General features: G+C 54.8%; 1 protein-coding gene across 1 annotated transcript; it reads right to left on the bottom strand.

Moving 5' to 3' along the window:
• Positions 1-685: 685 nt before the first annotated feature.
• On the bottom strand, positions 686-11,597 carry ORAI2 (ORAI calcium release-activated calcium modulator 2). Its single transcript, XM_081088762.1, has 3 exons — positions 11,464-11,597; positions 7,902-8,139; positions 686-3,886 (listed from the first exon to the last, which is right to left on the bottom strand). Exons 2-3 carry the CDS (start codon positions 8,127-8,129, stop codon positions 3,347-3,349), a joined length of 768 nt encoding a protein of 255 aa, XP_080944888.1. The 5' UTR covers positions 8,130-8,139; positions 11,464-11,597; the 3' UTR covers positions 686-3,346.
• Between the last annotated feature and the right edge of the window lie 818 nt (positions 11,598-12,415).

Raw genomic sequence — 12,415 nt, 5'->3', positions numbered from 1 at the left:
CCTGAGCCCAGGGGGACCCACAGGGCCTGAGGAGTCCTCCCTCCGGGCTGCAGAGGCAGTCTGGCCCCCTGTATTGGCAGAACTTTCCCTATAGTGGTGTCACCTGCTTTGCATGCCTAATTCCTAGGACTGTCTGGCTTAAAGTGCCAGAAAATTAATAATGGACAGAAATTCTTTCCTAGAAGGGCCTCTACCTCATTGGGCAACTATTACAAAACAGAAAATCTGGGAGCTTCCTTGTGAGTGCCACCAGGCCACGGGAGGGCTCTGCATTACTGCTGCCCAGCTGGACACCTGCCTCAGCCCAGAGCCACAGGTGCCTGGGGTTGGAGAAAGCCCAGAGGGACCAGCGCTTCAGTGGCTCCTCTCCCGGGGGACTTCAAACTGACCCTGTCCAGATGGCTCTGCTGGCACTCGGCTGTGCCTGGGGCTGCCCCTTGTGGTGTTTCTGGAAAGGGAAGGGAAGCTGCCAGGCAGAGGGGCCCCACTAGGTGGGAACTTGTGGCATGACTGGGTCCAAGTCCCCTGTCTGTCTATTCCAGAGAAGTCTCTGACCTGGGAAACCTATTACGACACTGGCGGTGATCACCAAATAGGAGGAGGCAGGAGGGGCTTAAGGATCCAGGATGCAGCAGACACCAGGGAAGGACCAGCAGCTATCACAGCATTCCACCCAGACAGAAAGAGCAGTGTGTAGCTTGTTTATTCAGTTCAATCCAGGGCAACTTTTAAAAATCCATATACAGGACTGTGGTCTGTACACCGTACATGACCTACACAGTGTCATGCATAATGAACTAATCACAAGACAGATAAGGACTACAGATGAACCCTGTCCGCTCAGCTTCTGTGATTTTATCCTCCACAGACCTTCCTAGAAGACACTAAAATATGTTCTGTCCCACAGTTTCTAAAATAGAAACACTTCAGTTTTGATACTTCTGGCCAGGTACTAAATGGAGACTGTTCCACTTTGGAACGGGCCTCAAGTATTTGCAGGCATTTGTTTTACGAGCACCAGGAAGGCTCTGCTCAGAGGGAAACAGGGCAAGCCCACGCTGCCCCGGGGCGGCCCATGGCGCCTCCCCATGGAGAGGCCTGTACTGGAACAGTCCACAATCTCCTTAAACCTCCAGAATCCGAATTTCTAGCCTGTAATTTGCCAGCCCCTCCCCTAAACTGCCCTGCAGAGTTGTTCCTGCAACTCCAAAGAGCAGCTTATCCTCCATCTCCAGACAAGCTCTGCCGCTATCCTGAGGTGGTCCTTCCCCCACCCCGCCCATCACCAGTCCCAGACTCACTGTCATCTCTGTTCCCACAGAAATTCTTTGCCTCATGTCTCTAGAAAGGCTGGAGCTGGGAAAGCACTCTGGATGAGAACAGGAAATGACAGGAACGTTACTCTCCCAGTCTGAACGTGGTATGTGGCACTGTCATTGCGCACCTCGTATCTGACCTTGTTGCGGTCAGGCCGAAAGCTCTGCCCGTGGACCAGGCATAATGGGCCCCCACTGACACGGGTGTGCTTTCCAGTCTGGGGAACATGGGGCTCTGTGGACCTGGCACACTTGGGGCAGCGGTACCAAATGGCCCAGGAAAGTGGCAGCAGGAGTGAGCTCAGCATGACCCCTCAAAAGCCTCAGGCCAGAGGAAGAGCTTGCTGCCTGCTCCCAGCTAGTTTTGTCACTGCCAGGTCACCAAGTGGCTGTCTTGCAGTGATGCTGACATTCTTTTGCAAAGCAAACACATTAAACCAATTAAGCCTTTTCAACAAGACTGTGGGAGAGAGGAAACATGCACTAGAGAGCAAGCAAGTCGGGACAGATGTCTGCAGAAGGTACAGGGGACACGCCCTTTAGAAGACGCCAGGCCTCTTCTCTGGCCTGGAGGGACACCATGTCCGGGCTCCCCATAGGTGTCACCAGTCAGCATTTCAGAGTTACAGGTTGAGGTTTATGCTCTCACCAGCAGGTCACATTCCCAGAAACTTCAGCCAGGCCACCCAGATCCCACAGCGATGTTAGGCTGTGGATGGAAATGTCATCAGAGCATGAAGGCCAATGAGGAAATGGCCTCCTCTTCCAGTTGGCTGCCAGCCAAAGTGGTAAAGGTGGTTTTCAGAAGCAGCTCGGGGTATAGCACGCTCACACGTAAGCTGAGCTGTAGCCTGTATGTGAACAGCCCAAGAACACGAGCTAGGGCAACCAGAGCCCATGCTGCGCACGGCAGTAAACGCGCCGGCTGTGGCTGAGAGGCTGGGGCCTGGGGGGAGGCATGATGTGGGTTGTGCATTCTCTGCATTTGTTCCATCTCATGAGCAAGACCCACATTTGGCCAGGGCTGGCCCTGGTGCTACCACCCCTAGACCAGACCAGGCCGACAGCCTTGTCTAGATAGCAAGTCCCCCAAGCTGCCCCTCTGCTGCCAGGCACCATGGGCAGCAGGGAGATGGGCAGGCTCTGCCACCTGAGCAAATGCTCCTGGCCTTCTGGGACCAGAGCCTGGAGGATCAGGCTCAGAGGGCATTCTGTGGCCAAGAGATGTAGGCCTCTGGACTGTGGGCTCTTCCCAACCTGGTAGCCTTGCTGGGTCAATGTGGCCAGGGCTCCAGGCTGGCTGGGAAGAAAGAATTTGAGCCCAGTGTGCTTTGGAGTACCCCTTAGTTAACAGCCTCCTCAAGTAGGCTGCCCCCAGACATGCCTCCCCAACTCTGCCAGGCCTCCACTCGTGGAAGTCTCCCCCAGGCCCTGACAAGTCTGCCTCCTCTTGGAGTACCCATACCTGCTGGGCTGACATGTGCCCCAGGCTCCTGCCTTGCCCTCAAGCCAGGCCACCCAACCCCCTGCAGAGCAGGGGAGGGAAGCACCAGGCCCAGCAGTAATCCTGTGCCCATCTAATTGCCACAATTTCCACCGAATCACAGCAGGCTGGTACTATCAAATGTGCCACCCGGCTGCCAGGCAGTGCACCTGAGGAGTCATGGGCAATCCTCTGAACTCCCAGCCCTACCTATCCTGACTCCCGGCCTCCGCCAGGCTCCCTGAACTGCTGGCCACTCCTTCCCCATCTCTGGGATGACCAGTGCTGGAGCCCTGCCCGGGTCCCAGGGCCAAGGACTCAGCCTTTCTTTGCCCTAAGCTCTTAGCAACAGAGTCAGTCTCTCGTTTTAAGGATTTCCATTTTCTGAGGGAAAATGAGCTGGATTTTATGGCATTAAGACAGGAGTAAAACTTTGGTGTTGAACTATCTGGCAGTGTCTAGGCAGCCTCATGGCAATTTACATTTTTAAAATTCCCTCAAAAGCAGGCTGTTTCTGTTGGCTCCCAGCCCCAGGGGAGTCGCGCCCTTACACGACCTGCAGGCTGCGCTCGTGCCCGTCCAGCTGCACCTTGAGCTTGTGCAGCTCCTCGATCTCGCGGTTGTGCCGCTCGGTCTTGTGGCGCACCAGCGAGCGGTAGAAGTGGATGGTGAAGACCACGAAGATGAGACCCACGGGCACCATGATGATGGTGGACACGAGGGCGGCCTGCCAGCCTGTGTGGCCACTGGGGCCGGGTGCAGGGCCGGGCTGGTGGCGTGCATCCACAGGCAGGAACTTGATCCAGCAGAGCAGCACGACCTCAGCCAGGAAGAGCAGGATGCCGAGGACGGTGGAGAAGCCCCAGGCCAGCTCGATGTAGGGGTGCATACGCTCATGCGGCGACTCGCTGATGGAGTTGAGGTTGTGGATGTTGCTCACGGCCTCCACGTTGGGCAGGATGCACGTGCTGATGAGCAGGGCGAAGAGGTGCACGGCCACCAGCACCGTTGTGCAGGCACTGAAGGCGATGAGCAGGGGCGGTGGATACTGGTACTGCGTCTCCAGCTGCACCTCCACCATGGCCACCTGCAAGGCAGAGCGGATGCTGCTGGGCTGCGCAAGCACCTTCCAGGCCCTTGCGGAGCACAGGACGCTCTTTGCTGCTCAGCTATTTTGAACTTGCCTTTTTTTCTGATTCGCTAAAGAATATCTCACTGAGAAAAAATCTAAAGGTACAGAGAGACTAAAGAAGCACCCAGCGGGGCGAGTCACCCTCCAGGTGCCTTCCCAGACACGGAATGTGTGGTGTATCTGAGGTGCCAAGCTATGAGCCAGGGCACATGTGGCTTTGCTATTGATATCAGAGCCAGGCTGCAGTGTGGCTTAGCTGCAAAAAAACCCCCCCTATTTTAAAAATAAAAACGGACCTTTTAAAAGGTTAAAAAAAAAAAAGTAAAAACAGAGGCTTCTGATGGTGCCCAGACTCAGAGCGGCAAACCCAGACAGCCTCACACAGACCACAGGGTGCACCTCTCAGCTGACACCAAAAGCCAGAGAGAGAAACTGCATCTATATCTAAAGGCCAGGAATGGTGATGGACATGAGGGCCATGCGAGGAGGGGCAGCCGTGGGAAGGAGGGTGGGCTGGGAAGAGTGAGCTGAATCGTCATCCACAGTCACAGGATGCCAACAGGTAACGTCCAAAATGGATAAAGAAACAGTCTCCAAATGCCATTTGGAACCGAGAAGACTGAGAAAGCTGCAAGAGGCTGCCTCTGGGAGTGGAGAATATGGGCAGGGCTGCTGGGATTGTGACAAGTCACAGTATAGCTGGCCCTGGAGCAGCACGGAGTGTCAGGCGCACCCACCATGTGTAAGTGGACTCAAACCCATGTTCAAGGGTCAACTGTATTTAATTTCTAAACTATGGACACGTAATAAATGATAAAAGTTATTTTTTAAATGAAAGGGAAAAAAACAGACACAGAGGGAACCAGAAAAAGCCCCCGCTTATCTCTGTAGCAGTGAATGCTTATAGCCATTTAGGTAGTACACGCTCACCCCAGGCCCCATGTGGCTTTCAAACTACAGACTGAGCAACACATTCCTGCCTCTGCCCCTGCCAGGTCAGACCCCATCCATTCAGAATAGCGCCCTCTGAGGCCCAGCACCCTACCGCCCACCATCCCAGCGCTCAGCACTGCGGCCCTCCCCAGTGGAGGGTTAGTCCAGGCCCAGTAAGGGCTCTGGGGCTCACCAAGGGCCTCTCCCAGGTACTAGAAAGTATGAAATCAGACCAGGAAGGGAGTGGGGTGGGGCAGAAAGAGAGAAGCCAGAGGAAGGTTTTTCCACTCACTGTGTTTGCCTCCTAGATCTGAGTCATCCCTGTTTTTAAAAATTAACAAGAGCCCAGCTGGTGTGGCTCAGTGGTGAGCATCGACCTATGAACCAGGAGGTCACGATTCAATTCCTAGTCAGGACCCATACCCCAGTTATGGGCTCAAGCACCAATAGGGGGTGTACAGGCGGCAGCCGGTCAATGATTCTCATCATTGATGTTTCTATCTTTCCCTCTCCCATCCTCTCTGAAATCAATAAAATATGTATGTTAAATTAATAATAAGGATGTCACAACTTCTAGCAACTACCACCTCTCAGAGTGAGCACCTCATCCCCTCAGTGGAGATGGCACATGTGGTAGTTAAAAAGAAGATACAGCAGTCCTAGTGGACCATAACTGAACAGAAACCCAGCAGTAAATATTGCTCCAAAAAGATAGTAGCCCATGACAGAAGCTGAAGGGTGGTCTTTTCTCTGTGCCCCTGTGGCCTGGGTAGGCTCTGGCCCAACAAAAGGATGTTGTAAACCACAGAGGGCACCGAGATGAGAAACAAAGACGATTAAAAGGCCTACAAGGAAGCAGTTGTATTCCGCCTCAAGAGGAGAAAAAGCCAAAAGCCATTTTTCATTTTGTTTATATAAAGAGTAGGTTTCAGATCACTGGTTCTCTGTGTTAGAAGAATAAACATGAGGAAATAAGCTTAAGGTTGGGCATAAGTACTTATTGTTTTACAATTCTAATTAGGGAATCCATAGTATAAAGAGGGGATTCCACCTAGCAAACTGCCTATTTTCATTTGTGCATGTCCCTGCCCTTATTTGGCCATGGCCAAATGCTATCTGAGGATCTGTACTGGTCACTTCTTCCTCCCAAGCTGCACCACAGCCTGAATGGTTATCTGATTTATTGGTCTATTAATTTGCCCTTGACTTGGCTCCATGCTGTTTCACTGCGATGGCGAAATCTCGGTGCATGTTAGGCTGGGCAGCCTCCCTGCGAGGGACCTCCTAGAAGAGAAGGCAAGGGCACCGTGTGGCTTCTAAAATGTATCCCCAGGCTGCTTAATGAAGCACCTGCTGGTACACAGTAGGTATTCCATAAATGCTGAAGAAATGAATTACTACTGGGAAGTATGACCGCCATTGCCAAGCTAATGAGAGCACTCTGGGGCCCACTGTTCTCATCCTGAGACCACGTCATACCTTTGAAGGCTGCCAGTACATCTCAGACTCCTCCTCCGGAAGTCACTCTGTTTGATAACTTTATTCAAGGGCTAGTTTTCAAATTTTGAATGAGTGGTTTTAAAGCCTTCAACTTGGATGAGTATTTTGTTGGCTGGAAAACAGGAAAGCTGCCCTAAGTTTGGAAATCCAAATGTTTGGAAGGCCAGGGTCTCTAAGACAGCTGCAGACAGGAAGTGATTTCCCAGACCCAGGCCCCACCCAGAAAGGAAACTGTCTCACTGCATCATGTCGTTCAAGACTTCCCAGAGTTCATTTCCCAAAGTTTCTCTCTCTCCCTCTCCCTTCCTCTCTGAAATCAATAAAAATATATTAAAAAAACAACAAAACATCAGTGATGAGAGAGAAGCAATGGTCGGCTGCCTCCTGCACTCCCCCTCCTAGGGATCGTGCCCTGATCTGATCGTGCTGTGACCTGGTTCATGGGTCAAGGCTCAGTCACTGAGCTACAGCGCGGCTGGGCAAAATTCTGTCTTTTTACTGTGATGGAAACCACAGGAAGAAAATCACTATGAGCCAAAGCTGTGCACCATGTAATTGCACACTTTTGTAATTATGTTTAAGAAAACAAAAACACAAGACCTAAATAAGCCTTTGCTTTAAAGTAGACCTAAACCAAAATTTACTGCCTCTCAGTTTGGTGACCTCTGCCTCACTCTGTATGAAGTCATGCCCTGACTGTGTAGGGTGTCATTTTTCCAAAGGTGGCCCTGCCGATGACCAAGCATGCCCTTGTCACACACCACAGTGGCTCACCCTGACAGCTTTTTATTTTCTGCACTGCCAATTTGACAACTGAGGCTCTGGACTACAGAAAAACAGCCACTGTCTTTACATAAATAAACCCCTGCTTCCGGCCATAGGACCTCTGCACATACAAGAGAGAGAGAGAGGTTGCCGCAGCCCCAGTAGTGTGACTCCTGACATCTGCATCCTCAGGGCAATTCCCTAAAGGGATGTGGGTTGAGGGCTTTAGAGTCAACAGTGCCCTCAGTTTTGCCTGAGACGGACTCTTGTCCCCGCTTGTCTTGGGGATGACGCAGAAGGAAAGCCACAGGTGGGCAGCTGGGAGTGAGGCCAGAGGCTCTGATTAGTCACCCTGGAGGCCACATTTGGGGGCATCTGCACCCCAATTGGGCTACACTGCATAAACCCAAATCAATCCACAGTTCCTGCTCAAGTCCTTGAGATTTCCCAGCTCTTGGGTCGTTCCTGAGATGAGCAGATGTGGGTACTTTTCTCCAGGAAATCTAAAGCTATTTTAATTACCACCCTAACTTCCTGGCCAGGCAAATGCTTATATGTGAATGTGAGAGTGGCTCTTTCTGTGGGCTCTGAGGCTTGGGAACTCCCCTGTATGCCCAGCAGCCCCTCTGGTTGACAGAGCAGTCCCAGTCACCTCGGAGGAGATGGGATGTGGGGAAACTTCCTAACGGCCCATCCTGGCTGCCAGTAGGGCCCAGAGGGAGTGCCAGAGCCCATTTTGCAAGCCAGGTTCCCACCAAGTGTCTGCACTCACCATGGCAAAGCCTGAGAGGAGAGCGGAGGTGCGGCTGGAGGCTTTCAGTTTGGCCCTGCTCAGGTAGAGCTTCCTCCAGGAGAGGGCCTGCACGGAGTGGTGGTTGGAGGTGACCAGCTCCAGGTAGCTGCGGCGGACCCAGTCCCGGTAATCCATGCCCTTGTGGCCAGGCTCAGGGCAGGCAGGGGTGGAGGGGTCCACAGGCACATTGAGCTCAGCACTCATCATGGGAGCCAGGCTGGGGGCAAGAGAGAGACACACTCAGGTATCCCAAAGGGTTCCTGGGGCCTGGAAAACCCCGTTTATCTTCTCTGGGGCCCCTGTATACACCCTACACTATCGCCATGGGGGCCAGCGGTGTGTGAGTGGGGGGCCCTGGTCTCTGGTGCAGTCCCCACACGTGGACCATTTATAGGAGAGGAGGCTCCGGAGTGCATTTCCAAGAACCACCACAGTCTTCAACACTGTTCCCGCCATCCCGAGCTCAGAAGGGTTCCAGCTGAGTGTGGCTCTGGGTGAATGGAATTCCAATGTTGGCCAAGAGCACCTAACACCGTCCTCCAGGTTGCACTTATCTTTAGGGCGTAAGGAGCTGTGGCATTTAGAAAGATGCTAGGACCTCAAGTTACCAAGTCTGGATTTGACCCGACTGTGTGATGTTGAACATGACACCTGATCTTGCTGACCTTGATCATCTTCAAATGAGGACATCCCCACCCTACAGGGCTCTGAACAAGATAAGGGACCTGTAGACTCAACTGCTTTTCAATGTCCAGGTGTCAATGTGAAATACACCTTTCCAAGCAGCGGCTAGTTTCTCAAATCCAACTTAAATTTTATTTTTGTATAAACCCTCCTGTGGGGAGCTGACTTTCAATAGATCAAAGCGAAGGAGCTGCTCTGCTATATACAAAACTCCCACCCAGAAGCAGGTCAGGAACAACGTACAATGAGCATTGCATGCCGGCCAAGAAGGCAGCCCCTTTCTGGATGTGCCCCATTTCACCCGAGGAGGGGCTCTCCCCACAGGACCCCATCCCCACGGCAGCCAGCTGGGTGCCCATGTGGCTGCTGGGGACCAGCCATGGGAGGGCAACCGAGGCTTGGAGGAGCTGCCTATCATTCTGCCGGGGCGGGATTCACTTAGAGAGGTTGAGTCAATCCCACAGATGGCTCCTTCGCCAAGCCCATACACCAAATGTCTAAACCGGCAGTTCCAACTTAATTTTAATCAGGTTCACCCCCAAAATACTTGGTTTATATACCTAAAGTACAGCCATATCCAGGCTGAAATGGAAACTTTTAACAAAATGAAAAATTAAATCTAACTGACAATGAGAATGTTTTATAAAGAAACTAGAGGCCCAGTGCACGAATTCATGTATGGGTGGGGCCCTGCCTCCTGGTCCCCGTCAAACTCCCGGTGGAGGGGACAGTTTGCATATTAGCCTTTTATTATATAGGATGGAGATTGGAGACCCCTGGAGTTATCCCAGGAAGACATCTGGTGAGACAATAACACAGAATGAAGATCAGAAGGACTGATCTGTCGAGATTTGTGAATTTAAACCCAAATCTCCACTAATCCAAATAGGGATTGGTGGTCTCCTGTGGCCCAAGGGGCTGGCCTGTTTGGCAGCATGCTGGGATCAGCTCTAATTACTCTGCAGGGCAAATTTCAAGGACACAGGCACCTCACAGCTCAGTTAGCATCAGATATTAACTTGTACATTTAGGCCCTGACAGGCCTCATGAAAAGCCTGCTTAAGGTGATTACAAACAGATAAGGGTTTCTGGAACCCAGGGAGCATGGCCGGGGATGGGGGGGCGGGGGGAGTCAGGGGTGTTTACCAGTGTCAGCAGCTGAGAAAATGCCCCAAACCTGGTCCATCCATGCCAATCTCTAAAAGGGTTCCTTGGGAAGGTCCTGGTAGTTGGAAGAGCTCTGTTTTGGGGTGCCTTCCTCTTTGTTCACGCCAGGCTATGGAGACCAGCTTTTACTGGCCAATAGGACCCTGGGGAACAGTTCTGTGCTCTTCTATTCCTGCCAGAGTATCTCTCTCTCCATCCAACATCCTGCATCACAGAGACGTTTACTGGGCCCTAAAGCAAGACAGCATTTGGTATTTAGGCATCAAACGCGAAGAGGGCAAGAACCCTGTGAGTTCCTGTGCCCAGTGGGGAACAAGATAAGGGGTGATTCTCATTCGATGAGCTAAATGCTTTAGTGGAGGCGGGGAGAGGGCCTAGGGCGCAGAGGAGGTGCTGGCTGCCTCAGTTTTGGGCAGGCAGAAGGCCCCTTCTAGGGAGCAACGATAGGGGATAAGGACATAGGTAGTGAAGGCAATATTGGCAAAGAGGGACACTCACTCAAAGACAAGATGCTACCCACATGGGAGGGCTCTGAGAGGCAGGGGAGCGTGGCAGGAAGACTGGCTGCAGAGGGGGGGGGGGGTCAAGGAAATGGGGGAGGGGGCAGGACACAGGGAGAACTGGAGCTCAGGGCAGCCCAGGGTGTGCGACTGCTGGGCTTTCTCTGGCAGGGCACAGTATGGGTCATGGAAGAAGCTAATGAGGGAAACAATCTGGTATCAGCCTGGTCTGTGTGCCAAATGAAATGGCAGAAGGGCCTGGTAACCTCCAAAAGCACAGAGGTAAGTATGGGGTGAAGAAGAGGGAAGTTCTGAGGCCATCAGGGAGCAGGGGCTGGGCTCAAGTTCCAGAGTGGAGATGGTGGTCTCCTGGGAGTGGTCAGGGCAGTCCCAGCAGCCCTGTGAGTGGCAGGGGTGGGAAGGAAGGGCTGTGTGTCTGCTTGGAGCCTGGGTCCTGAAGATAGAGAAGCCACTTCCTGCAAAGGGAGCAGCCCAGACCTGATTCAAATCCATCCTGTCCCTGCCAGCCCCACTGTCCTCCCTTAGCCAGGTGTCCCCTGCCCGAGGGGGGGCCGAGTCTGGTCCTCACACTCAACTGGGGCGGGGAGGGGGGTGGGAGGACAAGATGGAGCCGGCATTTCGGTCAGGTGGCAGGGGCTCTCCTGGTGGAACCTGGGAGGCTTTGTTTATTTCTATAAAAGGGAAGTCAGAAAAGGAGGTTTGGTACACTAACCGGGACTCTCTACACTAGCTACCCTCCTGGGCAGGCCTGTTGGAAACACATCCTGGGGCGGGTTTGGCGTTTGCCCATCTTAACTTCCTTTAAGCATATGGAGCGTGAGCAATGGTGAGTGCCCCGCAGAAACGTCTGTTTCTCATTCTGTCTTTGTCACACCTGGGGGGACGGAGGCCCAGCAGTCCCACTGGGGTCTCCCATCTGCATCTCCCCCCTCCCCGCAGGGAAGCCCCAGACGCCGCGAGACCGGACTCGGCCCGCGCCCCCGACTTGCCCGTCCTTTCGGCGCCGCAACCCGTCCGGGGATCCGCGGAGTGAGGGTCACCTGGCCGCCACCCCACCCCGTTCCGAGCCTGCCCAGGAGAAAGCCCGTCCCTCCCCTGGTGCAATTCCGGTCCCGCAGACGGGCGAGGACCCAGCTACCTCCTCCAGACCCCCAGCGACGCGCACTCACCGAGCTGCTCTGCCCGTCTGGCCCGGCTCGGCTCCGGTTCGGCTCCGGCTCGCGGCCGGCGGCGGCTCCGGCTTGGCCCTGTGGCCCCGTGGCCCGGCCAGGGCGCAGAGCGCGGCCCCCTGCCTCCTTCCGCCGGTCCCGCGGGGTCCCCCGCCGCCCCGCCTCGCCGGCTGTCCCGCCCCCGCCGGCCCGCCGCAGCGGCTGCCCGGGCAACGGCGCGCTAGCGTCACGTGACCCGCCCTCGGGGGAGCGGCGGGCCACGTGACCCTGTGGCCCCGGAGGGGCGGGGCTCGCAGCCCCTCCTTGGGGGTCCCAGGGAGCCCTGGCGGCTGGACTCTGTTCCCGCCCAGGCCCGAGCACCCTCAGAGGGAGCGCATCTCTCGGTCCCCGGGCGCGCCCCGGGTAGCAGTGGACAGGGATGGGCGCAGCGGCGGCCGGGCGAGCCGGAAGCCGGGCATCCCTCGCTCTCCCGCCCCCAGGCCAGCCTCCCTGAGCCCCAGTGACAGGACAATAAGGCTGCGCTGTCTGACCCTTGGTCTGGCCAGCAAGTCCAGGGCAGGTGGGGCCTGCCTTGCCCGCGGTGTGTGGGTCTAAGCGCAGAATAGGACCACATGGTTTTCAGGGTCAGTCCCGGAGGATGCCCAGGACCGATCGTTGGCCGTAAGGAGGATGGGGAGAGGCCAAAAGGGCGCACCCAGGGATCCCGTTTTGTGACTACGGGGCGGGCAGGAGTGAGGGGAAGAACGTGGGGACACGGTGGAAGGGCAGACTGGGAAGGGCCCAGACAGCCACGCGCGAGTTTGCCTGGGTGGGCGGTGGCATACGCGGGCTGGAGCTGTCAGGTGGTCACCGAGGGCGCACCCCCCCACACCCGACCCCCAGGCTCTGTGAAACCCGCGGGGACCTAGCCCGGCTGCCGCACGCTCGGGATTCCTACCCTGGTGAGCACGCG

The sequence above is a fragment of the Myotis nattereri genome (assembly GCF_964212035.1).
Source record: "Myotis nattereri genome assembly, chromosome: 4".
Taxonomy (NCBI): domain Eukaryota; kingdom Metazoa; phylum Chordata; class Mammalia; order Chiroptera; family Vespertilionidae; genus Myotis; species Myotis nattereri.
Note: the sequence above shows the minus strand (reverse complement) of the source record. Positions and strands in the feature narration are given on the sequence as shown.

Coding starts and splice junctions, on each gene's coding strand:
- ORAI2 (XM_081088762.1), bottom strand. CDS start 8,129: ATGATGAGTGCTGAGCTCAATGTGCCTGTGGACCCCTCCACCCCTGCC. Junction 3,887..7,901: donor TCCTCTCAGGCTTTGCCATG/GTGAGTGCAGAC, acceptor TCTGCCTTGCAG/GTGGCCATGGTGGAGGTGCA.